Source organism: Athene noctua, chromosome 7 (assembly GCF_965140245.1).
Source record: "Athene noctua chromosome 7, bAthNoc1.hap1.1, whole genome shotgun sequence".
NCBI lineage: Eukaryota > Metazoa > Chordata > Aves > Strigiformes > Strigidae > Athene > Athene noctua.
This window is the reverse complement of record NC_134043.1, coordinates 23,049,534-23,075,548: the sequence shown is the minus strand read 5'-3', so window position 1 is coordinate 23,075,548 and position 26,015 is coordinate 23,049,534. Positions and strand designations below refer to the sequence as shown.

Below are 26,015 nucleotides of genomic sequence, written 5' to 3'. Positions count from 1 at the left end.
TTTTATCTACTTTCATTGTAGACTTTCTGCAGTCTGTCTGTTAGTATCTAAACCAGGATGCAACATTTGAGGGAAAACCTGATGAAGGTTGAATAGTGGGGCTTAATTACTTTCCATATGTCATATATTACCCCTCAGTTGAAACATTGACAGAATAAATTTGCCTTTATTACAAATTCTGTTCAAGTTACTAGCTTCTACTTCCAAGACTGGTTTCTGCAATACTATTGCCTAGCCAGAGGTACTCCATTTTGTATTTGTGCATTTGAATGTTCTTCACTGAGTGTAGTACCTAATAAACAGATGTTAAAAAGGTAATTTTTAAGGCACATTTTCCCCCATGACCGAAGTACTTTTGAATTCTGTTTCCAAAGTGTTTGCAGTATCCTATATTTTAAGTATTTTACACAAATTTGATTAGTATTTTTCACTTCCTATTCCACATTTTAATTACTGTTACATTTTTAATTTCTAGATTACAGAACAAAATACTACCTGATAGCAGATGTTGATGAAATTTCTAGAGATGTGTGATGTGTCGATGACTATTAACAAACTATAAAGAATTGAATTCAGTGCATAGTGATCTTGCATCATATGTTCTTAATTTGCTTTGAGAGTGACATGAAGGAACTCAAGAAGCTGTAAAAAAGGTGACATAACGCATCTACCATCTTAACTAAGAAGTGAGTTAAATGGTCAGGGAAAGTAATCAGGTTAGATTGACACAGTGTAGTTGATGCACTGTTATTTTCTCGTTTTAATTTAATTGCCTTCTGACTGTAAAAATGTATACTTGCCGTATCTTAAGATTAAAATTAGATAGAGACAGACCCAGTAATTCTGGCCCGACTTTGTTTCTTTCTTCCTTGGGTTCTCTAGTACTACTCCCCTAATTTATTATCTCATTGTAATTGCTCGGGTAATTGCTCATAATTCAAATGACTGTTCGTCCTTTTTCATAACTAGATCTGTACCATCTTTTAACTTTTAGTGTGTTTATAAGATCTTCTATTAGTTTTTGATATGGCTGTGTTAGTCCCTTGCCTTATTGTCAGTCTTTCTTCCTCAGAATCTGTCTGCTGTGATGTGTGCAATACATTTTCTTTAAAAGTAATTATCAAGCTTCTTGGGGTTCCTTTTCTTTAAACTTTGATTCCTTGTGAGTCACTGCTTATGGTTTTCATAAATCTGTTCAAGTCTTTTTTGTTGTTGTTGTCGTCTGTTTTTCACCTGATTTCACTTTTAGCCAAATTACATTTCGCTTTCAGGTTCTCAGTTCATTCATCCAAAGTAGCCAGAAGAAAAAAAAAAAAAACAACAGCTGATTTCCTTTTTCATTCTAGCATGTAAAACATACATTTCTTGTACATGATGCATTCCAAGATCTGTTCAAAGAGGTAATTGTATCTCATCCAGTTGATTTTCCAAATGGATAGCTGGATAAAGTGGTTTTTTAATACCATCGAATGCTTTGATAATTGTTTGCAGAAGGTAATACTACCACTGTCTTCTGATTGATGCAGATCCATCCTCACATGACACTGTTCTTCTTAGCTTTCACCAGAAATATTCCACAAATCATCTTCAGTATACAGTGCAATGTCTCTTCTTTCTCCTGCTTACTTTTTGTTTGGTTTTAGGAGGCAGGAAGGAAGAGGGCAATACCAGTATCTAGTCCTGTGATTTATCCCACCATCAGTAAAATGGCAATTACATCAGTTTTGTTTGTATTTCTTTTATTTCTGACCATTCATCATATCCAAGCAGATAACATGAAGTGCAGTAGCTGATCTGGGCTGCTTGGACTATGTTGTTGGGGGTTTTTTCCCAATACAGTCATTAGTCTTGGTGAGGGATGTTGAGAGAGGCTTACCTGATTTTATTAAAAAAACTTGATAAAACCTTTTACATCTAATATGCAGAGGTAACTGAGAAAATGTTACTGTATAAATATAAATATATATAATGTTAATGTATAAACATGATCTCCATTGTTCTGGAGAGATCAATGAAGACTTTGAGGACAAAAATGAAAAAACTCCCTCTTCATGTACATACCCAAATCCGTATGTACCAAATTCTCATTTTTGTATTCTAGTAAGTCAATACAGACTGCAGCTGCACTTAAGGTTATTTTTGGAAGCATTCTTAGTCATTGTTCTTCTATTAATTAAATTGAGATGGACTCTTATTTATTGGGACTAGTATTTTGAAAGCCTCCCCTCATCAGCTGTTTTGCTGAAGAGTTCTGGAATTGTTCGGGGGAAAAAACTTATCGTCTGCAAGCTTTTTCAGTAAGCAAGGGTGGAAATACAAATATAGGTTACGGAGTTAATTGTCTTAGCTGACTCCAGTGACCAGATACTGAAACATCTCAAGGAAGAACTACATACAGGCATTTCTGTACTGGATACTGCCTCAGAGTGCAACACACATGGAAATGGTGTGGGTTTAGTTAACATTTCCCCAGAAATTTTAATTTAGAGATTATCTCATTATTCAGAAGATGTCACAGATCAGTATTATCCTGCAAACAGATACAGTGCTGGAATTTAGTGCTTTGAAGCAAGCTGAGTGTTTGCATTGGAACTAGTTGTTTTCACTTCAGAGTATTTGTTCTGCCTTTCTATATGGAAGAGAATAATCCAATGGTATAAGATTTTCTTTCTTTTAATAAAAAGAAGCTCAACTGATGTTGGCATTTTTTGTTATGTGAATGTGGAACAGACTCTTTTAATAAAATGTCCTTGTTGCCATTCTGTGTTCAGAAGATCTCTGAATAAATCAGCCTTAGAAAATTTCTAAATAAATATTGTAACTGGAGGCTGTTTCACAGTTTTTATCCTTTTTTTTTTTCTCACTAGTTTAAATTTGTTATTTTGAGGGAAATGATTTGTTATAAGAATGTAGAATAATAGTGTCAATAGATTATAATTTTCTGTCATTGAATGGACTAAAAAAATACTCTCTGCAATAGCCTAGTATCCATCTTGGAGAAAATTAAACCCTCTTTTTCTTCGAAAAATGAAAATTTTTAGTAGTCTCCAGCACTTCCAGCAATATTGGTTTTTTAAGCCCATTCTGTGGAATCATTTGGTAGGGTTTTTCTGTATCTTTTAATTTCCAAATAAGGCTGAAACATTTTTGAATATTCTAGGGTTTTACCTGTCTTAAAACCAAATCAAAATACAGAATTCACTGTGCCCTGTCAAGACACAATCCTGTCAGACTTATCCCCCTTGCATGTCAATTGCTCTATAGTTAATAAATTTTTCCTTACAAGCATGAAATAATTGCCATAAACTGTTATAACTGTGAGTGATAATAGTGGATTAACTATTTTATAAATCTGCATATAATCTTTGGCGTTTTCTTTGTCTTGGTAGGCCTCAACAAATAACGAAAGTTCAAATCACAGTTTTGGAAGCTTGGGATCTTTAAGTGATAAAGAATCAGAGGTAAGTATATGGGACAGATTAATTATTACCTCAAAATTGTAATGCTAACAAGTTGTAATTTTATATTCTACTTTGCCTTATTTTATATAGCAACTTTCAAAGTAAAATGCAAAATACACAGCTAGGTAGGAAAAAGCACACATTACTAAAAGATACTGTCTCTTGGAGGAGGAGACATGACTTCATAAATGTTTCTTTGGAGTTTCGGTCATGAAACTAGCTGCTGCTTCTTTGTTATCTATGTAGTCGTGCTGTGAGGATACACACAGCTTTTGGAGTGGAAAATGCTTAAACATTTTGCTGTCTTGTGTTTAATAAGTAATAAGGTTTTCATCCACAAAGATAAACTTTGACGAGATGCAGTCTTTGGTTGCATCTTTGAAAATACTCTAGAAACTAGTTTGTTGTGTTTTCTTTAAAAACACAGATTTACTTCAAGGTCAGACAGTAGCTGTCATCTGCATTTGTAAAAGCTGCAGTTGTCACTGTATTTTCTTACCTAGTACCACTTCATAATCCGAAAAAGGATTCATACTCTTACTACATTTTCATGTGCAGAGTACTTCCCTGAGTAGTAGATTTTTCTCTTAGTGACCAGCATTGATATAGTTGCACTAAATGCAGTTCTTATAATTTACCTATTTTGGGGTTTGTTGAGTCCCTCTGACAGTTTTGCCTGTGTACATCACAAATTGCATTAATAAGGGTACTGAAAAAGTTGGCAGATGTGCTCGCCAAGTGGCTTTCCATGATTTACCTGAAGTCATGGCTAACTGGGGAGGTCCCATTGGACTGGAGGGTGGCAAATGTAACACTCATCTACAAGAAAGGCAGAAAGGAGGATCCAGGGAACTATAGACCTGTCAGTCTGACCTCAGTGCCAGGGAAGTTCAAGGAGCAGGTCACCTCGAGTGCCATTAAAAGTCATATAATGGACAACCAGGGGATCAGGCCTAGTCAGCAGGGGTTTATGAAAGGCAGATCCTACCTGACAAACCTGATCTCCTTCTATGACAAAATGACCCAACTACTGGACTACTGGACGAGGGAAAAGCTGTGGATATTGTCTACCTGGATTTTCAAAAAGCATTTGACACAGTTCCCCATAGAATTCTCATAGAAAACCTGGCTGCCCATGGCCTGGATGAGCGAACGGTCTCCTGGGTCAAGCACTGGCTGTATGGACGGTCCCAGAGAGTGGTGGTCAATGGAGTTAAATCCAGCTGGTGACTGGTCACAAGTGGTGTTCCTCAGGACTCGGTGTTGGGACCATTTCTGTTCAACATCTTTATTGACGATCTTGGTAAGGACACAGGTGGATCATCAGTAAGTTCGCAGATGACACCAAGTTGAGCGGGAGTGTTGATCTGCACGAGAATAGGGAGGCTCTACAGAGAGACTTGGATAGATTGGATCGGTGGGTTAATGGGATGAACTTCAACAAGGCCAAGTGCCAGGTCCTGCGCTTGGGCCACAACAACCCCATGCACCGCTACAGGCTTGGGGAGGTGTGGCTGGAGCTGTCTGGAAGAGAAGGATCTGGGGGTTCTAACTGACAGGCAGCTGAACATGAGCCAGCAGTGTGCCCAGGTGGCCAAGAAAGCCAACAGCATCCTGGCTTGTATTAGAAATAGTGTGACCAGCAGAAGTAGGGAGGTGACAGTCCCCCTGTACTCTGCACTGGTGAGGCCACACCTGGAGTATTGTGTCCGGTTTTGGGCACCTCAATACAAGAGAGATATCGAGGTGCTGGAGTGAGTGCAGAGGAGGGCAACGAAGCTGGTGAAGGGCCTGGAGAACAAATCCTATGAGAGTGACTGAAGGAGCTGGGACTGTTTAGCTTGGGGAAGAGAAGGCTGAGGGGAGACCTCATCACTGTCTACAACTACCTGAAAGGACAGTGTAGAGAGGTTGGTGCTGGTCTCATCTCACAGGTGATTAGTGACAGAACAAGAGGGAATGGCTTTGAACTGCAACAGTGGAGGTTCAGACTGGACATTAGGAAAAAATTTTTCACAGAAAGAGTGGTCAGACAGTGGAATAGGCTGCCCAGGGAGGTGGTGGAGTCACCATCCCTCAAGGTGTTTAAGGGTGGTTTAGATGAGATGTTGTGGGATATGGTGTAGGGGAGAACTTTGTAGAGTAGGGCTGATGGTTGGACTTGATGATCCCAAGGGTCTTTTCCAACCTGAATGATTCTGTGATTCTGTAATAAGATTATACCTATTGTAAGCAAGAGCGTATTTCTAGCCCACACTAGACGTGTGTTTGAGTACATGTCTTGCCAGAAGAGTTGTTTGGAGTTATTCCAAAAGAGTTGCTTTTGACGTTATTATTACTTATAAAAGCTTTATTTTGAGGCCTAATTGTTCATTCACTCAGTCACTATGAGACACTGATGTTTGCTTTTATACTAGGCTGACCAGCAAGTGAATTTTGCTGGTTCCCAAGACTGATACCTTAAAAATAAATGTTCTGTATGTGTGATTCCATATTGTCTTCTGAAAAAGGCTCTGCTATGGTTTTTTCCCCCTTGCCTTTCTCAGCTGGAGTTTCATTTCAATTGCATATAGACCCTTAACCAGAAGAGTCTGTCTGCCTGCCTGTTGTTTTTCTTCATGGCTTTTCATATAAATACTTTAGACAGTGTTGCAGTTCTGATGTGGGTGTGGAAATGGAAATGTGCTGCAGTAGCTTGAAGATTATGATGCATTATTGCAATTCCTTGACAGAAAAACACGTCTGTGAGTAGTTGAGTGATCTCAGAACACTGACTATACGCGTAATAGCTTTTTGGTCTAGAAAAACATTATTCTACAGTTGTATACATGAAGTATGGAGGCAGTGTTTTTCCAAGGCATGTAAGTTTGGAAGTTCAACCCATATCTTCAGTCTCTGCAGTGTTTTAACCTCAAGCCATGGTTCTGGGAGAATTTATTATGTTTTTTAAAATACACTCTAAAATTTGGATTCTAAGGTAGAAATACACTTTTTTTTCTAAAAAGTGCCTGCGCAGATCTTCAGTGCACAGTGCTCCAGGTTTGTTCTGTTTTCTGAAAGATGAGTCTTAATGACATTAAATAATTAAATACGGTTTCTTGACCCATTTTCAGAAGCTGTTGATTGTATTAACTTAAATTAAAATTGTTATAGCAAATATGTTAATAAGGTTTTAGGTTTTTTTCTTCAAATAACATCTGGTTACTTATATGCTGAAATCCTATGAAAAGTACACTTTAGTTCTTAATATTGCAAACAGGTTGTGGGGGGGTTTGTATGTGTTTTTTTTTAATTGGTGTGACAATGAAGTTTTCGTAATAATAAATTCCTCTTGTGGATGGTAGTGTAGAAATACTATAAACTTACTCACACGAGAAGCAGTGCCATCATTTGAGTTGAGAGAGAACCATTGGTTACAATAGATTTTGGGAGGGGGAAAAAAAATAAAAATGCAAATCTCAGAATCATTGAAATTCATTTCTAGCAAGAATGTCAGTTTATAATCAAATGATGACGGTACATTCATGTCATCATTCTGCACTTTCATCACTAAATGGCACATTAAAAGAAAGTCTCACACAGTTTTCAAAACAAGACAGGTTTCCCTCACACACACCCCTTTTTGTTTTTCTGCTGTGAATTTTTTCTTTTTTACTTTTTGCACACAGGACTGCAGAAAATACAACTATTAGAACTATAGGCTTTGGGGTTTTTTTTTCCCTGTCTGATGGATATATGAAGAGGGGCATTTTATCCGAATAATAGTTTTAATTTACATACTTCACAGAGTTAAAATTTGATCTGAAGAATAACTTGAAACCAGGCTTTATTCTGAATTAATTTCAGCGTTGTGAGCAATAAACGTTAGCTGGATGTTTGATCTCAATATCCACACCTGTATTCCAGTTCCTTTTTAAATATATACATTATTTTTTATTTTGTTAAATGCTTTGTTGCTGTGGTACATAGATCTTAATTTGAGTGTGTATTAGCTACTTGTAGTTATGATAAATCCTAACTGACTACCTCAGGTTGTGAACAAGTGCTTCTGGTAGTCCTCCAATATTTTTGCCTTCCCCACCATTTCTCTTTAAAGTAGATTACTCCTTGTTTTGGTTACATTCTGTTTTTAACGGGTATTTTCTATGTAGATAATGAATTAGTTAAAGAAGGACAGCTTTGTCTGTGGCTTGATTTGTCCAGTTTGATTAGTTATTTAAATATTTTGCTCTGCTTATTTGTAGCTGTTCAGTTGCCGCATTTCCCAGTAATACAGAACTCTCGTTATAAATGTAGTTTCAGAATTAACTAAAGGTTTGATCTAATTGGAATTTATAATGTGTTGCAGAGGAAAACAGCACTGCTGTATTTTTTACTGTAGTTGCAAAGCTTTGGGAGGAGCGCAGGATTTAGAAGAAAATAATTGTGGAAAACTATCAACTCATTCATTACGCATATGAAAAATATTAACAACTAAAATGTCATAACTATTAAGCATACTGAAGATTTAAGTGCTGAGAGACAAAAATTAAAGCTTCGCTTTTATTACACATTTTTATTTTTATTCCTCTACAAGAATAATGTCCTAAGTAATGCTGTTATTGGTTCTACAGTAATGTTAGAAAATACTTAACTATACATAAAATATATAAAAATAGTTCTCTGAGGATTTTTAATGGAGATTAACTAGTTGAGAATTGGTACTTACTGTTAAAATAAAATTGCTACTTACTTTATAAAATAAAAGGGGATGTGAAGAGCCAAGATTTAAAACTATAAATGTTAAGACTTGGAAAAAAGCACATTAAAATCAAGGGGTAAACTAGGATCAAGACCATGATGTATGATGCCCTGCTAATACACCAAGCTGTGGGTAACTTTAATATAGCTTTACAATCTAACTTGGGATAGCGTAAAGACTATTTTGTCTTGCTTATGAAATAGTGGGATTTTAATCTAAATCTTGGCTGTATGTAAATCCTTCTGAAGAGACTGAAATCAGCTTCATTCTTCATTTATCAAGAGGATACTCCTTGGCCCCATTAGTCTTCAGGTTCTTGTAATTCGTATGATTCCATTCATTAGAAAGGATTTTGGAGAACATTTTCTAGTGATTGATGTATGCTGTACATTACCATGCGAATTTTATACTTAGAAAAGGTGAACATGACCTTGTTGGGTAACCTCATTAATAACCTCATTAGTGTGCTAATACTTTTTAGTTTGGAAGGTTAAATTAAACACTGAAAGAAATCAGAAGAGATTAAGGAAATAGACATTTATGAGAAATCTGAGTTTCAGTTTTAAAACTATAAACCTTTAAATGTCTGTTTTTTAAATAGAAGACGTCAGTCACTGCAGTTGGAAACATTTTGTTGGGGGAAATCTTAAATGTTTAGTCATTAATTAGGTATTAAAACTTTTTTTTGCTTGATATAGTAGGTAAAACTGACTGCATTAGTATGATAACTGCAAAATTGAAAGATGGGAAATAAGAATAACATGAAAATGCTTGGTTAAATAGTTTCAATTTAGTTTTGTGGAAGGATAGCCTAATGTTACCTATTTACCTGGCAGTAATTGCAAATTCTTAAAGTAATATTTCTAAGCTATGCTTTCTACTTTTACAATCATACAGTCTTAAGATAATTTCCAAGAGTCTGTGTTGTACAGTTTGCTAATGTACAAGACCACTGCAAAAGATGCAGATTTTGGTTGGAAGAGTTTATTTAAAAAACAATGTATGTAATTTGAACTTAATTTGTAGCCTAAGAATACAACAGTTACAATTGTAAAACTTAAAAAGGTGTTTTTATGAAGCGATCCACAGAGCTAGAACTTCTAAAAAGTACATAGTACAGATAAGGAAGACCTTTCTTGTCCTGACTGTTCTGTTATGGACTGATAATTTTCTGTGGATCACCAGTAATTTAAAGTGGTTCTTTGCCAAAATAAATGCTTTAGGATATTTGTAATATATTTTTATTTGAAGATACCCACATGAAGATTTTGGAACTGAAACATACTTGAAATACTTTTAGTGATGGGCTGAAATTTGAATTTTGATGTGATTTGCTGAGTTGAGAAAGAATATTTGGAGCACAAAGTGAGAAATGCGGTGAAATGATAAAATGATATTTAAAAAATGAAGCACCTTATCACTGATCTCAAATTTGGTTGGAGATTCAAGGGACAGTTGATTTCTTGATTGTAAAACAGAGTTCATGAAATGGCTTTGATTCATTCTGTAGTTACTGGTATGAGGTTGCTTGGAGGCTGAATACACACACAGCTGCAGGATCTTTTTCTTGAACAAGCAACTTGGAGAATTTACAGTGGGGAGACTAACTGGGTTGAATCCTCAGATCAGGGGACAGCAGATACAATTTAGAGATGCTGCTGATCACAGCCCTTTCTTGTTATCTGTGTTGTACATGCTGATTGTAGTTTCTAGGCAACTATATATAATATTTATGGAATAAATTTTTAACAGATCTGTAATTTTTTTGTTTTATCATTGATGTTTTTCTTTGACTTTCTTGAGATACAGATGGGGAGGGGATCACAACATTTTCCAAGTGGATAGATAAACAAATTTTGAGCAATTGCTATCTTTTTCCTCCCCTCTCTCTCCCTCCCCTCCCCTCTTTTTCTTTCCAGATTCTTCTAGAAGTCTACCATTTATATTAGTTTGAGATAACTTAGGAACTTTTGAAAATGCATAACATTATTGGCTTCCTATTGAAGCACCAGAACTTTTGTGTTTATACTGTGGCATTGTGTAGAAAACATCATCAAGAATCAGGTTATTTCACTAAGTACTAAGCTTTAAAACACCCACAACTATAATATGAAGATGCTGGTAAAATATAGCCATAAGTGAAATCACATTGGGTGTTCATAAACTCCAGAATGGATGAAAAGGTGTAACTGCTTAACAATTAATATGTAGAATTGCCTTTTGGAAAATTATTTAAGAATTATTTCTTACTTTCAAATATCTTTTCTAGATTGTATTTATCTGATTGATCAAGGATCATATTATCTACTTTAACTACGATCTGAAATTACATCCCTGCTTAACTGTGAAATCATGTTTTATGAATGAGGATTTAAATTTATTTCACAACAATATAGCAATAATACAAATAAATAGAGCTTCTGGTGGATTGTGTTATTTTTGTTGTTTGTAGACTCCAGAGAAGAAACAATCAGAACCTTCCAGAGGAAGAAAAAGAAAAGCAGACACTCAAAGTGAAAGCAGCCAAGGTAAAGTAAAATGTAAATTAATTAGATAGCTATTGCATGTGTTTAATCAAATTATGATACACAAAGTTTTGACTGTTAGCTTCAAAATTCTTTGGTTTTGCTTGCATAAGACAGGTGTTGCATTTTTGGTGATAAATTATGTTTTGTCCCGCCCCTCACATCATTTGTCACTGGAAGGGATGGGCAAGTAAAACCTGGACTGGTCTGGTAATTACGCATAAGAATCATCTGCTGTGTAACTTGCAGCTGTGGTACAACTCTATACTTCTTAGATTTGTAGCAGCTCTTCTCATCCAAAATACCTTTGTGGTTTGCAGTTTTGTGTCAGTAGGTAAGGGGGAAAAGGAATTGCATCTTAGAACATCTGAGTCCCAAAATGATGTATTTTTTCAGTACAGAGTTCTGTAACATGACATAGAGTAGATCTTTTCTGTACTGAAAAGGAATACAGTCATTTATCTGGATGAAAGCAAATTTTAATTTGATAAAGCAATATATGAGAATTAAGCGTGAAGACAGAAATCACTAGCAGAATTACAGAGTAGGTAAAGAACTGGCTAGAGGGCAGTAGCAGCGGTAAGTACACTAACTGGGTAGCTATTGGAGGAGTTGAATTATTTTATCTAAATATTTCTGTTAAAAGTTTTGATAAAAAAATGGCTGCCAAACATTTCTTCATGGTATTTCTTAGTGATACAAAGTTATGCAGCAGTTTAAATACATAGGTATATTGGACTAGAAAGAATTCTTCAGAGCTGAAGCAGTAGAAAATCTTGAAAATCTTTGCTAAAACATCCAGCATTACATTTTTGGACTTACTGGTAATTATCTAATCTATCACAGAAATTTATTTCTGTTAAAAAGAACCCCTTTGAACAGTGGTTTATTTTCAAGATGTCTCGTAACAGATAGCCTGACCTGTACAAGAGACAAATACAGTCTTAAGGTTTATCAGTCGTTTTAGGGCTGAATAGAAGAAAGCATTTATACCATTGGGTAAGGCATTGGTGCGATCTCTGAAATGCCTCATATGGGTCAGGTGCTCATGTCGCAAAAATATTAAGTTATATTGGTGTTCCTGAAGTCTCAATACTGATTAAGATTTAAAAAATTCTACTCTCTCATTCTGCTCTACTTATCTCCCTAGTTAACCCTGTGACTTAGTCAATTCATCATCTGGTTGGAAGCAATGGAAATACTTGTCATTCTTCATGCCCACACTGTTATTGGCACTTAGGGAAATCCTTGGGCTGAACACTTGGGCACAGTAACTCACCTGGAGCGTGTAAAGTTATAGACTTGGTTAATTTGATATTTTGGAAGAGGGTGAACTTTGAGATAGTGCTTGAAAAGGGGAGGGACGTAGAACTTAAGTTTGATCTGTAGGATGAGAGATGAGTTTCCTGTTATCTAGAATAGGTCTAAGTTTACTGCTAAATCTGCACTAATTGGTTTAGGAATTAAAATGTAACTTAATTTCTGATTTCTCAGTGAATGGAATATGCAAGTCTTTGTTGTGGCCAATCCCTTAATTATCTACATGGAGAGATCACATATTAGCACATCAAAGAAACCCAATTAACAAATGATAAGACTTTGCTGTAATTACTGTATAGCTGAAAATGTAAGACACATCTATAAGTAATTTGTTTAATCTATTCTAATGTATTAATGTATTTGTTTCAGGAAAGAATATTGGGGGACGTGGTCACAAGATCAGTGACTATTTTGAGGTAAGGTTTTTGTGTGTTTGTAGAATTTACTTATAGGTTTTTTGGATGTTACAAAATTTTGCTTATAATGGACAGACCTCTTGAGAGAATACTTTTTTTTTCCTTATCTAAGTATTAAACCTTGAAGTAGAGATGCAGTGGTCTCTTGGTGCAACCTGAGCTAAAATACAAACCCCATTTTTTTTCACGTTTGTTTAAATGCATAATAAAATTAATAGAGCCTGATTTACAATTTCTGTGTACAGATGAGCTGTATCGTTCAGTAGATGTATAATGTATTTTGATAAGAAGATTGACTAATTGGAGGGCCGTATCTTCTCTACAGTACCAAGGTGGAAACGGCTCTAGTCCAGTGAGAGGCGTGCCTCCTGCAATCCGATCTCCTCAGAATTCACATTCCGCTCCTTCTTCTGTAAGTTTGTGAACTTCATAACTTCTGGAGATATTTTCATAGTCTAAAAGTAGCATAACTGAAAAGAATCTATATTCAAGTGAAGACTTTTCAAAGGGGGGAATCCTGGGAAGGAGTTCATTCTTTCAACTTAAAAAAAAAAAAAAATCAAATTAAATATTTAAACTTTTTTTAACACTGAGACTTTTTTCCTAAAAAATCATTTTTAAATGGAAAGTAATTATGTAAAAAGTTGAATAAATGTTAAAACATTCTAATGACAGCTATTCACAAGCCTCACACTAAAAGAGGAGGATTCTTGTTACTTGTGAGGAAAGTGAACCCCAAACTTAAGACTTTAAAAGAGCTGGTTTTGATAAATCAGAAGGTTTTCAATAATTGACACCTAATTTGCCTGTAGCCTTTTAAATTCGCTTTGTTAGTCATGCTAATTAATTTTTTCCTCCTCTTATGCACAATTTCAGTGTTAAGCATACACACATGTGATTCTAAACAGCCAAACAGATTCTGCCAGTTATGGAAGATATTTGTTTTCTTTGCTGATACACCTCAGCTTTTATTCCATGTACTTTCAACTTCAGGTGTCCTCTTATTCTTGCTGACAGTATGGACTGTAATATGGATTGTGGAAACTGGCTTGAAAATGGTCTCATTCACACAAGCTAGTGGGTTTAGGGAAGTTTCATTAACAGGATTTGTGTTCTGATCTGCACTAGCTTCCACTTTCTGGTTCCCCTATGGGAAATAACTACTCCAAAAATAACTCACATTATTTTTGAGTTGTGAAAGCTTAGAATCAGAAAAAAAGTCTGTGTAAGACTGACATCACCTTTTGTCAGTCTTGTATTGTCTTTAATCTTTAAGTCTGCTTCCCAAAAGTGAATCTTAGTATTCTCAGAGAATATATTGCATCATTTCTAAACTGCAGGTGATATATAACAGCATAGTGATAGCTCTCAATGCAGTGCTCCAGGTAGTATCTTCTGTAATAAAGATACCTTATTTCACCATGATTTTCCTGCTGACAGTTGTAAACAAGGCTATGTTCATAATTGAATATTACGGTTGTATCTAAAATCCTTTGTTTTCATGCATTCCAGGTTCGACAGAATAGTCCTTCTCCTACTTCATTAGCTTTTGGGGACCACCCTATCACGCAACCAAAGCAGTTATCTTTTAAAATTACACAGGTAACTGTTTTGGAGTAGAGCTATATCACTTCAGACTGTAAAAAAACTGGATAGATATGTTTGTTTATTTGTTTTTCAACTTCTTCTCCACTCTTAAAGGCTTTCAAAAGCTTTGCTTTTTACAATCTGCCAAGGCATTTTTCTGTTAAATTCAGCAGCTCATAATTTAAATCTCTCTGATTAGTTTTGTATTCTGCACTTGCTCTGCTTTGAACATTGCACTTCATGAGTAGTTAGATGACCATGTCATTGGTAGGCTTTTGCTCAAGATTTTATTTGTTGTGTGATCTTAGTAGAGGCTGCTCTTTCAGCCAGTATTTGAAGTGACAGCTGCTGTTGTCATATTGCATTTAAAATATGACATTGAAGAAGAAAAATGAGATGGTAATCAAAATGATCAGGATACAGTTCTGTCACGACTTTTAAAAGCCAAAAGCAACTGTTTTGTCCTTTCTGCCATTTCTGATGTGATGCTTTATCTTTCACAAGTTAGAACAAGGCTACTTCACCTGTTGAACAAATACAGAAAATTTAAAGTAATTAGCTGACATGGTTATATGGTTTGATATACTTTTTCTGAACGATTTTCAATTAGTGATGAAATCTTTTAACACTGTTAGTGATTTGTTGCAACTGTTCACAATCATCCTCGTGAAGAGGGAAAGCAGTTTTGATTAAGAACCTTCCATGTCGCTCTCAAAACACATGAAAATAAGATGTTCTGGTTTTGTTGAACGTTTTAAAGTAGTTTATTTCTCTATGTAACAAACATGAGAAAAATAATGCAGTAATTGTTAAAGGAAAGGATAAATATTTCAAAATGTTCTTTTTAGACTGATCTCACAATGCTGAAATTAGCTGCACTAGAAAGTAATAAAAATCAAGACTTGGAAAAGAAAGAAGGTCGTATAGATGACTTACTCAGGGTAAGTGTCAGACATGGGGTAAAGATACTTACTCAGATCAACAGACAGTGAATCTGAGGCAAATATAAATATTTGAATAATCCTAGTTTTTAAAAATTACTCTGGAGTTACTTAAATTAAAAGGTGACACAAGTTTTTAATTTTTGTAAATTTTTTTTTTCTGCAAATCGAAGTCTGTAAAATGAAATGCATAAGGGTTTTTTTTTTTCTGCTTCTGTGCTAGAGCTTCTAATTAAGTATGTTTATAGACTTTCTGAAGGTGCAAAAAAATCTGATGCGATTTGTAGGCTCTTGATTAATTCCTTAAATTCATAATACAATTTCACATAACAGGTGGGGTTTTTTTCTAATTGTGAATAGTAGTTGTCAGTGGGACAACTGTTGGCAGTTTCAGAATGGACGTGTTTGTGACAAATTATTATAGGTAATAACTAACTACATTTAATAAGAAACTCATGCTATACTGTGCTCTAAGACCTGTTTTCAGAAAAAAAATCTCAATGCTTGTGCTCTTGAAAGAAGTGTTGGAGAGGTGATATATACAAAAATGAAACAAAAAACCTGTATTTACAAGTCTGTTTAGTGTTTATATGTGGACAAGTACATATTAACCAGTGCAGTCATACATTATAAAATTGTACATGTAGACTGTTCTAGCACATGTTTAACAGTATGGGATAAACAAACCCAACCTTTGTTTAAAAAAAACCCAACACACTTAGTTTTAAACAAAATAATATTGCTGTCCTTTTTTTAAGGTAATAGTGTAAATATAATTGGAACATAGGGAACTTGTTAAAACTTCATACTCACATAATGGAAATTTTCTAATTTTGAATTTTTTGTTTTCTTCTAAATGAAAAACAGTAGAATTTCATATAACTTCAGCAATCAGATACAAAAGATCTGGAGCTAAAATTAAACTTCCAGTTTAAACTGAAAGATGGGAAGAGTCATCGGTATAATGCTTTTATATATAGTTTATATGCTGAATGCTCTGTAATACAGAATGCAGTTCAGTGTAAGGGAAATAAAGGAAGAAAAGTACCCATCTACAGATTGGGATAGGTCTGTGAAATGAGATTTTTTTTTTTACTATATATGTACATTTATGCATGTTCCTTACTTCAGTAATGCGAAGGTAGATACCTTTATTTTCTGTGACAGATTATTAAAAAAAAAAAAAGTGTTTAGATACATCTCTTCATGTTTTGTATATATTTATTTATTAGGCTAACTGTGATCTTAGAAGACAAATAGATGAACAGCAAAAGCTACTTGAAAAATATAAAGAAAGGTTAAATAAATGTATTTCAATGAGCAAGAAGCTTCTAATTGAAAAGGTAGGTATACTGCTTTTTAAATCTTTGTGATAATAGAGTTCTACAGCACTTTCAGTTTTTATGATCCCTTCATTTTCACTTTAATTTTTTCAATTAGTCTCTGAGATTGAAACTTCATATGCACGGTGTCTATCTGTCAGTATGTCTTCTTATAAGCATGAATAGGAAAAATAAAATGTTGATCCTCGTTCAGATTGTGAAAAATGTGCCTTTTTTAATTTAAGGGGGGGTCCATCATGAGTAATTCAGATATAGCAAAGCATAAAAGTTAAGAATTTGGTATGTGGCAAATTTTCTGGACAAACTTTAAGAATAAGATTACAGTGGATGAAAAAATTTCTGAACATAATCTGTTGTGGAGAAGAGAAAGATAAAATCTCTTTATGGAAGTGGCTGAGATAATTTTTGATGTAAAATGATAAAATGCTATGTTAGCTCCGTATTAATGAAAACAAAGAAATCAAGATGACCACTTACCCTCATACTACTATGAAATAAATCTTTCGGATTTAATGACAATTATATTTAAACTAGCAGCAATTTCTTAAAAGACAAGGATAGCTTGTTTCTCTCCCTCTTCTTTAAAATAACCATATTTTTAAAAAAAATCTAACAAAAAGTTAGTAGAAAATCGTTTATTACAAATTGGAGTAGAAAAATGCGCAACGTAAACAGTCAAGTCTCTTCCCTAACACTAGCTGCTGCTATCAGATCCAAGGGCACAAACTGATCTATTGGAGGATTAGGGAAAGTTTCCTCACTAGCATACCATAAATAAATTCTTGCAGTCCTTTTTAAGTTCCAGCATGAGGGGAATGCTGGTAAGTGTTATATCGGATCTGTTCAGCATGATGCTAGGTGGGCACCTTCAGACTGAGAGTAGTATCATATAGGCCATTTTTTTCATGAAAGGCCATGCAGGTCTCCTCTTCAGTCTAGAAGTCTGTTTGCATGAAGATCCTTAATTCTGTCAACTTCTCAGGTTTTTTTATGTTTGTGTGTGTGATTTTGCACCATAGGCATTTCTTAAGAAGCAAGCATTTGTAGCTATTAAAGAAGTTTCTGTCCATCAGCAGTGTTCAGTGCTGCTCTTGTGCTGAAACAGACTAGGTAGTCATTTATCACATACATCCCAAGGATGCTTGTGGTAGTAGTGACTGATTCTGAGAAAGGCATCTGCTTCTATTACTGCGAGTGAGTATCTGATGGCAGTTAAGTCTACCTGCAGTGCATTCCACCTAGAGAGTTCTGAGCTCAGTCAGTTTGGTACAAGTAGTAACATAGATGCTCTATCAGGGGAGTTTCCAGGCTTAAGTAGGTGCACTCTTTCTGATATCTAAGCAGGCTCGTGTATTATAATAGGCATATACATAAGACATAGTCTTAATTATATGCCTGTATGATGCTGATACTGTATCAGTTTTACTGTGTTTACAAATAAAATGTTTTGTTAATGATGAAGGACAGCAAACTTCTTAGGAAAACTGAGTCAAACTCAGAAATTTTTTTTTGCACAAATTGTCATTAGTCCCAGTTTTGACAACTGCAGATGTTTGAGTTCTGCAGAAATTAGAATAAATGTAATACAAGATATTTTCATTTACTCTCCTTTTATCTCTCCCTTAGAAAGTTGTTGGAGGCAAAAAACCTAAGTGTTTTACTGACGTTTTGAACACTTTAGTATTACTAAATATGATTTTTTTTTTGTTTTGTTTTGTTTTCTTAGAGCACACAGGAAAAGCTGGCAAGCAGAGAGAAGAGCATGCAAGACAGATTACGCCTGGGGCATTTTACAACAGTTCGTCATGGTGCTTCATTTACTGAACAGTGGACAGATGGCTTTGCATTTCAAAATCTTGTGAAGTTAGTCAATGCTATGTTCTTAAAATTCTCGCTAATTGTTAGTTCCCTCTAGTGGATTTTTTTATTACTAAGGTTCTGAGGTTGGAGCAGCTTTTCATATGTTGTATTTTGCTTTGACTTTTGAAGACTGAGAATACAGTACAGAACTCCCTTAATCAAATGAGAGAATACTAAGGCTGAGTGTCTTTGAAGGACAGTTTGGTTTCACGTGATTTTAACTATCCTTAGAAAAGCATGAATGTACTATATGAGTGGCATTTGATTCTTTCTACCAGCTGAGCTGAATACCTATAAAACTAAATCAGTGATTTTTCAAGCAGCTAACTGTGTATCTGGTGATTATTGGGGTAGATGAGGTCTGTGGAGTTCTCATTGGTCACATAAGTGCTGCCTGTACATCCTTCACTGTAGCAGCTTTTTCAGGTATTCAGCTCCTCAGTGCCATGAAGGAAGAGTGACAAATCTGACAGCCTCAGATAGGGTCTAGTGCAAGTGGATGGGGGAAAGCAGCCACCTGAAAAGGAGCTGCTGCAGCAGGTATTTCAGCAGAGATGGGACCCAGGAAAAGGACTCTGGGAGACCCATAAAATGGGGTAAAATAATTATACAATGCCTTAAAAGGTGTTCTTTGGTAACAGGTCTGATTCAGTCTTTGGGGCTGGGGGGAAGGAGAGAGAGAAGCAGTTCACCAAGACTTTAGTTTTTGAAGGGCAATATGTAGTCTTAGCATTATGTGATTGCCTAGGGAGTTGTTTTTTTAAGACAATCTTAAAAACAATCTGTATTAAGTGTTTTGTATAAAAGCTGTAATTGCCATACAACCAAACTGATGATTTATTTGGGAATGGTCAGATCAAATTCAGTATTTGGCCTATAAAAATCAAGTACTTTTTATTGACTTTGTTACATTTCTTTTGATGGTGTAAAAGAAAGTATCCACCAACTCAGGTACATCTTTTTATTTTCCTAATGCAGAAATCATGTAACACTTTCAAAACCAAAACAAAAAACCCCACACCACATATTTCAAAAGTAAATTGTGCCAAAACTTTAGCAAAATTTTTCCACCTCATGAAGAACATTGTTGTTGTTTTTCCTAGGAAACATTTTCACATGTGCAGTAAGTTTTCTTAAAATTCCTTAATGCTTTATCAGTTAAAAATATAGTTCTTTAAAAAATGCAACATTATTAAACTTAATAAAGCTTTCTTTGGGGTTTACAGGCAGCAAGAATGGGTGAATCAACAAAGGGAAGACATTGAAAGGCAAAGAAAGCTCCTGGCCAAGCGAAAGCCTCCAACTACAAATAATTCTCAGGCACCATCTGCCAATTCTGAACCCAAGCAGAGGAAAAATAAAGCTGTGAATGGGGCAGAAAACGATCCCTTTGTTAGACCCAATTTACCACAGCTGTAAGTTTAACATTTCAATCAGTCTTTTACATAAATTCTCAGATATTGTCTCTGTGAGTTCTATTCAAATAACAGCATAAAAAGACACTCAGTATATTCAGCAGCTATATTCTCACTGACGACTTGCTGATGTTAGGGAAATTTGCACCACTGCCTATGAAGATGTCATACAATTGCCCAATTTATTTTTGGTAAAGTCACCAGAGAAAGGGCCATTCTGTATTTATGCAATGTTCCTTCTGTATTCCTGATCTAGAAGAGTCTTTATTCTGGTTTCCCACTCTTATAATGTCACTGATACCTATTGAACTTTTCTTGGTCCACATTGGTTTAGGAGCCTTTCCTTCAGTTAAGAGATAATTTCATTTTTCATAAAACAGTCTTTAGCTGACAAGAGAAGCTTTTGTCAGCCTTTAAGATTGGAAGACATGTCTAAAAACAAACAGAAAAAAATCTTTTTTTTTTTTTTTTTTTTCCCCTCTTCTGAATGTTAGATCCTGAGAGCAACTGTCAGAAGTTACTGATCCCATTTCACATATTGACAGTGTTGAAATTTTTTTGTCATTTAAACATAAAAATTGAGAGCTATCAAATAATTCTTCATTTTTCAAGTGACATTTTTTCTGCAGACAGAAATGGTATAATTCAAGGCGCAGACAGATGTGTTCTTGACATTTAATTTGAGTAATTCAAGAAGTTGGTACTTGGAGATACTAGTTACTGCCCTTGATGCTAAGAGGCTGCAGCTGATAGTATATCTGTTCCTAGTCAATTAAATAAAAAGTAAATAACTAGAGTTGAAAAGACTAACAAATTAATATGTGTTACTTTGAAGAAGTAGGCTACATATGTGAACATGGTCACCTGTCACCTCTCACTTGTGGAGGTAGTAATTTATACCTCGGGGGGTGGGAGTAAATATATCACTCTGCTTTGATCTGCAAAATACATACGTTTGGACCATCACTTTGAAGATAGCTGCATATGTTTTGCATAATGCATCATTCTTAAAGTTCATGTTGTTGAAATTGTTTGGCTGTGACAAAAGTATCATGAAAATACGGTAGTAAGGCTGATGTACGTAAATCTTGATTAGTGCTACTCATGTATTTTGGTAGAGAGCTGAAGAATCACTGCTCAAATTGACTCTTTAGTCATACTTAGTGCCTATGTTTCTTCTTCTTCTTAGAACATAATTAATACTTCTGAGTAGTACGGTAAAGATTACATTTATGTTAAAAATACCATTTTGTTTGAATGTAGTATCTCTTGTTATTGAAAGTAACATTTAAGTAATGGAAGAGACCTGAAAAATTACAGACCTTTTAATTTGTCAGGGTTTGGCCATGTCTTCATTCATGTTAAATTTCCATTATCTTATTGCTGCTTTAGGAGGTGATAAAATATACATTTGGAAAAAAAATACAGAAGACGTATTCTGATTGTTAAATAGGACAAGATGAATTCCTGATAAAAGCCTTCTGAGTATTTTTTGGTGTTATCAGGTTTTAAATAATTTCAAAATGACTAAAAACTTCAAATTTTCATTTCATTTGGCTTAACCAGTTACGTTTTAAATGTCACATGAAAATGCTTGTTGATTCTGCAATTTCCAAGCCAACAATCATAATTGCCCTTTTGTATTTAATGCTAGCATAATTGTAAATTGTTATTGAAACAAACAGTTGTGCCTCTAAGTATCCTAATTTATTCATTATATAATCTACATATGAGATTGCTTGCCTATATGATAAACTAACAGATTTTGTTTCAGACCTTTGAGAAGGTCTGTAATGTGTCCTGAGATCACAGAATCATTAAGCCTCATCATGCTCTTAGGCCTTTACTTGAAAAGGGTTTTTTAATGTTTGTATTTAGGATTTGATATAGCTTTGTGTCATAGTATTACATGTTGACTCCTCTCTGCTTCTCAGTACAGAATTAAATATGTTTTGGGTATCTTGGTAAAACAATAACTAACTGTGCACTTCCATTTTAGAGTAAATTTGTCATCTGCTGTATGTGATTCCCCTCTGTTACATTGTACTTATCACTGTTCCCGTGTTACTTCAAAAGTAATGATCTTAATTAGTATAGCCAAATGGAAGATGTTTTGTTTATATGAGGCATAGGGAAATGCAGGGCTGCTTGAGTTTAATGAACAAACCCATAGTAAATCAGTAGAACATATATGCAAGTGATTAGGCAGATCTTTTTTAAACAAACCGACAACTTGCTAGCAGTTGTTAGCAACAAGTGTCTCCACCAACGTTGTGTTTGCAGGTACTGACAAGACAAAATGGTTCTATAGCTTTGTAACAAATAGTATTACTGAAGCCCATTTAGAAAACAGGTGTTAAGTGTTTTAAAATGGATTGAAGGTGTTACCTCTTAATAAGGGCATTGTTTTAGTTTAGCTGAATATACTACAGTCTGTGATACAAATTTAAAATCAAAATTTTTGCAACGAAGTTATTATTAGTGTAGAAGTGTCCATCTGCCAGTGTCCTGTGAGTGAATGATGTGTTTGGTGCTTAAATAGCATGCAACAGATGAGCCTAAACACTGCCTTGGTTTTCCATCATTCTTCCCCTCTTGGTGGCCCAAACCAAAAGTAAAAAGTAATTTCAATCTTGATAGTTTAGGTGACATAGTCCTTCCGGTGCAGCTTCAGCCACATCAGTTGTATTCAAGAGCAGCCACCTCTTCCTCTGCTTCCCAGTTCTTCCATGGGAGTCTGCATGCATCTTTGTCCCTGCATGAGATTTGTAATAGGAGAGCAGAGGGAGCTGGCAGATTTTGTTACTGCAGCTGAACAAATGCATCATTTACAGGGAGCATTCTGTTCTGTATGGAACAAATAAAAATATTTTCAGAAACTTTTTCAGGCTTAAGTGCCAACAATGTGTCTGGGCTTTACAGGACGAGTAAAGACAGCTCCTTTCCTGAGGCAGTCTCTTTCTAAGGCAAACGTGGAAACAATGGGCAAAAAGACCTCATGGAAGGCTTTGACTTGGTCAGCATCTGCCCATCCTTGTAGAAATTTGAGGAACTAGAGTGAGAATAAAGTTGGGCCAAAAAAGGAGTGCTTCAGAAATTGTAGCAAAAAACTTTTATTGGATGTGTGTATGGCTGTTTGGGGTCATGGCTGCATTCTGCTGTGCCTATATATCCAGGATGGTTTTTCAACTGGAAAAAGGTGGGAGGAGAGATGATTCTAAATGTGCCAGGCTTGATCATAGTGAAAACCCAGGATCATGTGACCTTTCTGGGTTTTTTGGGTCTTGTCTGTACCGACTAGTAAGAGTGTTTTGATCATAGAACAAGATTTTGTCTGAACTTGTGAGGAAGAAGTGCAAAGAAGAATGGTTATGTCATACTGTGTCAGAACTTTTGAATTTGGCTATGAAAACATTGTTTAAATGACTGGAAGGCCTATTTTTGCTAATTTAAAAAAAAAAAAAAAGTTTACATTGGTGATAAGCCTTCCAGGTAAGCTGTCCACTTTCTTCCAGCGACAAGTAAAGGTAGCCCACCATGGCCCTACACGTCACAGCTATATTACACTACATGCACAGAATTTGTCCAGTGCCTTTTTTTAGGAATTTCAGAAATTCGTTGCATGTGTATGGTAGTTCCTTTGGCTGTGGACAGTTAAAGTACGGCATTTACTGCACAGTAATTTTGAGCAGAAAAGATCATCATCAGGACCAGACTGTTACCAGATTAATTCATGCAACCTACTCCCAGCTGCCCTTCTTCCCTAGCGCTCCTCAGATTAGCCTCAAGCTTGACTGTCTTAATTTAAGTTCATTTAGTGGTTGGCAGCAGCCTGTTTCTGGTCGATGTCCCTCCCCTGTGCTCTTCAATGTTTCTTCTACCACATCTGAAGAGACCTGTGTGTCTCAGGTGATGGAGGAGCAACCCCTTCTGTGGGAAATGATGGTGTCTCGTGGGTGACTTCTGTTTCAGAAGATGCCTCGAGCATGCTTCTGCCCTGCAAAAGACGGTGGGTCGATACGTGTGGGAGGTGATGGGCTGATGGGAAGCAGTCTCTAGGCTGGGTGTTTTCAGCCTGTGCAGCAGGGTGGTGGCCTATAGTCAGAAAACAGACAGCATGCACACTGTCAGTTTCGCTGCTGTTCGTTGTGTGCTATTTTAATATGAATATAAAGTACCATATATTTATAGATAAAACATAATAAACTCCTAAAAAAAAAAAAGGCAAATGTTTCTGAATATGAAGGAATAAACTTTTGTTCTTCATAAGTAAATGAACAAAATCCAAAGTGACTACGTCTGTACAGTTCAGCATTTTGTATGCCTTCCTCCAAAATGTGGTGGTCAGTAACAACAGTTTCAAATTGCTGTGAATCATGCTGTGCCTCTAATAGAGTTAGATTTGTAAGGAAATAGAAAAATGGAAAACAGTCGTTTATTGGGATATAGTGTGGAAACATGGAAAGAGTGACTTTGAATCTTAATGTTTTCAATATGACCTCTAACTTGCGTTGTGTGCTCAAGAGGGCTATTTAAGAACTTTTTGGAAGGCATTACTTGCTAGAGCTGTCTGGGCACTTTGTCATAACACTGTGTAGATAGCTGAGGTTTTATAAAAAGGACCAGATTTCCTATATTATGTTAGTTTTTCAGGGAATATATGGTTTTAGGGCTCTCAGTGTTTGTTGAAAATTCTGGAAGGTCATATCATAAAATTGATATTTTTACTGTGTTTTACTTGTGGTTTAGCTTTGCTAAGCCACCAAAATACTCTTCTTCCTGAGAAACATAGACTTTACTATCTGTGTTTCTGGAAATGCATAAACCTGTAATTTATACTGCAGACAATAATCCGGAGGGAATAATACTCAACCTCGTACACATTGGCATTGATCCTTTGCCTTTTTTAATTGAGAACTTAATCCATGTTAAAGTAGTTTGCTGTTTGAGTAGAAGTATTGAAAAAATGTCAGGGATGCCACTGTGAGTTGTCTAGTGTGGCCTTGATGCTCTCTTTGATAGGTCTAGCAGACATATTACAGCAGGATTTAGAGCATTGTTTTCTTAAGTTTCTTGCTGTTGTTTGGACTATACAGAGAATGCATTGCCAGCTTTTCTAGCTATTGAGCCACCCCATTTTACATTTGCTTTAATGCCTCTTGTAAAATGTAGTGTAAATTGTCTAAAATTAGAGGAGATTCTACCAGGAAACAATATAAATGCTTGGTCTCAAAATCTGATACTATGGGACCTTTTACCTTTCTTGGAAAGGCAGATTTCCTCAATCTGTTGCCTTTGTGTGAATCTTTTCAAGGAAGCCATACTTTTTTCTTCTTCCCCATCCCCTGTTCCCCTTCATCATACGTGTATGGTTTCTTCTCTGCAACTTGAAGTCTAGTTTCTTTTCTTTGGTAGCTTGTCTTCTATGTCTTTTCTGTTCATTTGTCAGCTGGATACTGCATGCAGTCATTTTGTGGGTTTCTTAGTTACTGATCTGTATGAACAGTCTAGATCCTCTGTGTGATAACTGACTTTGTGTCCTAGCAAGTCTACAGGCAGTGAGGGGACACTGAATGAATTGTAGGCAGGAATCTTTTCTCAAAGAAAGATGAAAAGAGAACAAGCAAGAGTCGCATGCCATTTCAAAACTGAATTTGTGGTCTCATGCAAAATATAGTGTTAATGAAGTTGGAATGTATGGTCTTGCACTACGTTCTTTAAATCACAGCTCAAAAAACCAGTGCTGTCAGTCTTGTCTAGTTGGTTTCTGGATCTCCATCCCTTGGTTCATTAAGTGTTAGAGTTGAGAACCAAGCAGTGGAGTAGCATCAACTGAAATACTGGGATGATTATATGATTCAGGATGCGCCCAGATAATCTAACAGGCTGAGAGAACAGAAATGGTCCAGTGGGAGAGGCAGTTAGTATTCCGGAACACCAGGCCCAGAAGCATTTTGTTAAGTGTGTTTTGACCCTGAAATTCCAAACCAAGATGTTCATGTAAAATGTAGTCCTAATAAATAATTAACATAAGATACTTGATTTTCTGTAGTTCTTAAGTAAGAATGCTCTTGTTTTGTTTACCATTGTATAACAGCTATAATTACATGTTAGGTTTGTTTTTTCAGTTTGACTCTAGCAGAGTATCATGAACAGGAAGAAATTTTCAAACTTCGGTTAGGACATCTCAAAAAGGTATGTATACGGTCTGTTTTTCTAAGATAATTTTTTTTTTTTACCATGTGCAAATCCATAAAAACTAGTACTATCAAAGTAAGGAGAGGTCTTGTTGAGAGCTATTTGATTAGAAAACTTAATACTAAAAGTGTGGTACAATTTCATGCTTATTAGTGGCTTTCCTCTTTTTTTTTTTTTTCTTTTTGTAAACTTACCATAAACACTGGGA

At 35.5% G+C, this 26,015-nt stretch overlaps 1 protein-coding gene across 2 annotated transcripts in view; it reads left to right on the top strand.

Annotated features, from left to right (window-relative positions):
* The window catches only part of TLK1 (tousled like kinase 1), a 69,297-nt gene that overhangs the window by 26,372 nt on the left and 16,910 nt on the right, over nucleotides 1–26,015 (top strand). For both annotated transcript variants that reach the window (XM_074910489.1, XM_074910488.1), the window contains exons 3-12: nucleotides 3,390–3,461; nucleotides 10,655–10,730; nucleotides 12,417–12,463; nucleotides 12,789–12,875; nucleotides 13,976–14,065; nucleotides 14,899–14,991; nucleotides 16,224–16,334; nucleotides 18,061–18,197; nucleotides 19,421–19,609; nucleotides 25,738–25,804. In XM_074910489.1, coding sequence (XP_074766590.1) covers nucleotides 3,390–3,461; nucleotides 10,655–10,730; nucleotides 12,417–12,463; nucleotides 12,789–12,875; nucleotides 13,976–14,065; nucleotides 14,899–14,991; nucleotides 16,224–16,334; nucleotides 18,061–18,197; nucleotides 19,421–19,609; nucleotides 25,738–25,804 — 969 coding nt within the window. The remainder of the gene's footprint in view (nucleotides 1–3,389; nucleotides 3,462–10,654; nucleotides 10,731–12,416; nucleotides 12,464–12,788; nucleotides 12,876–13,975; nucleotides 14,066–14,898; nucleotides 14,992–16,223; nucleotides 16,335–18,060; nucleotides 18,198–19,420; nucleotides 19,610–25,737; nucleotides 25,805–26,015) is intronic.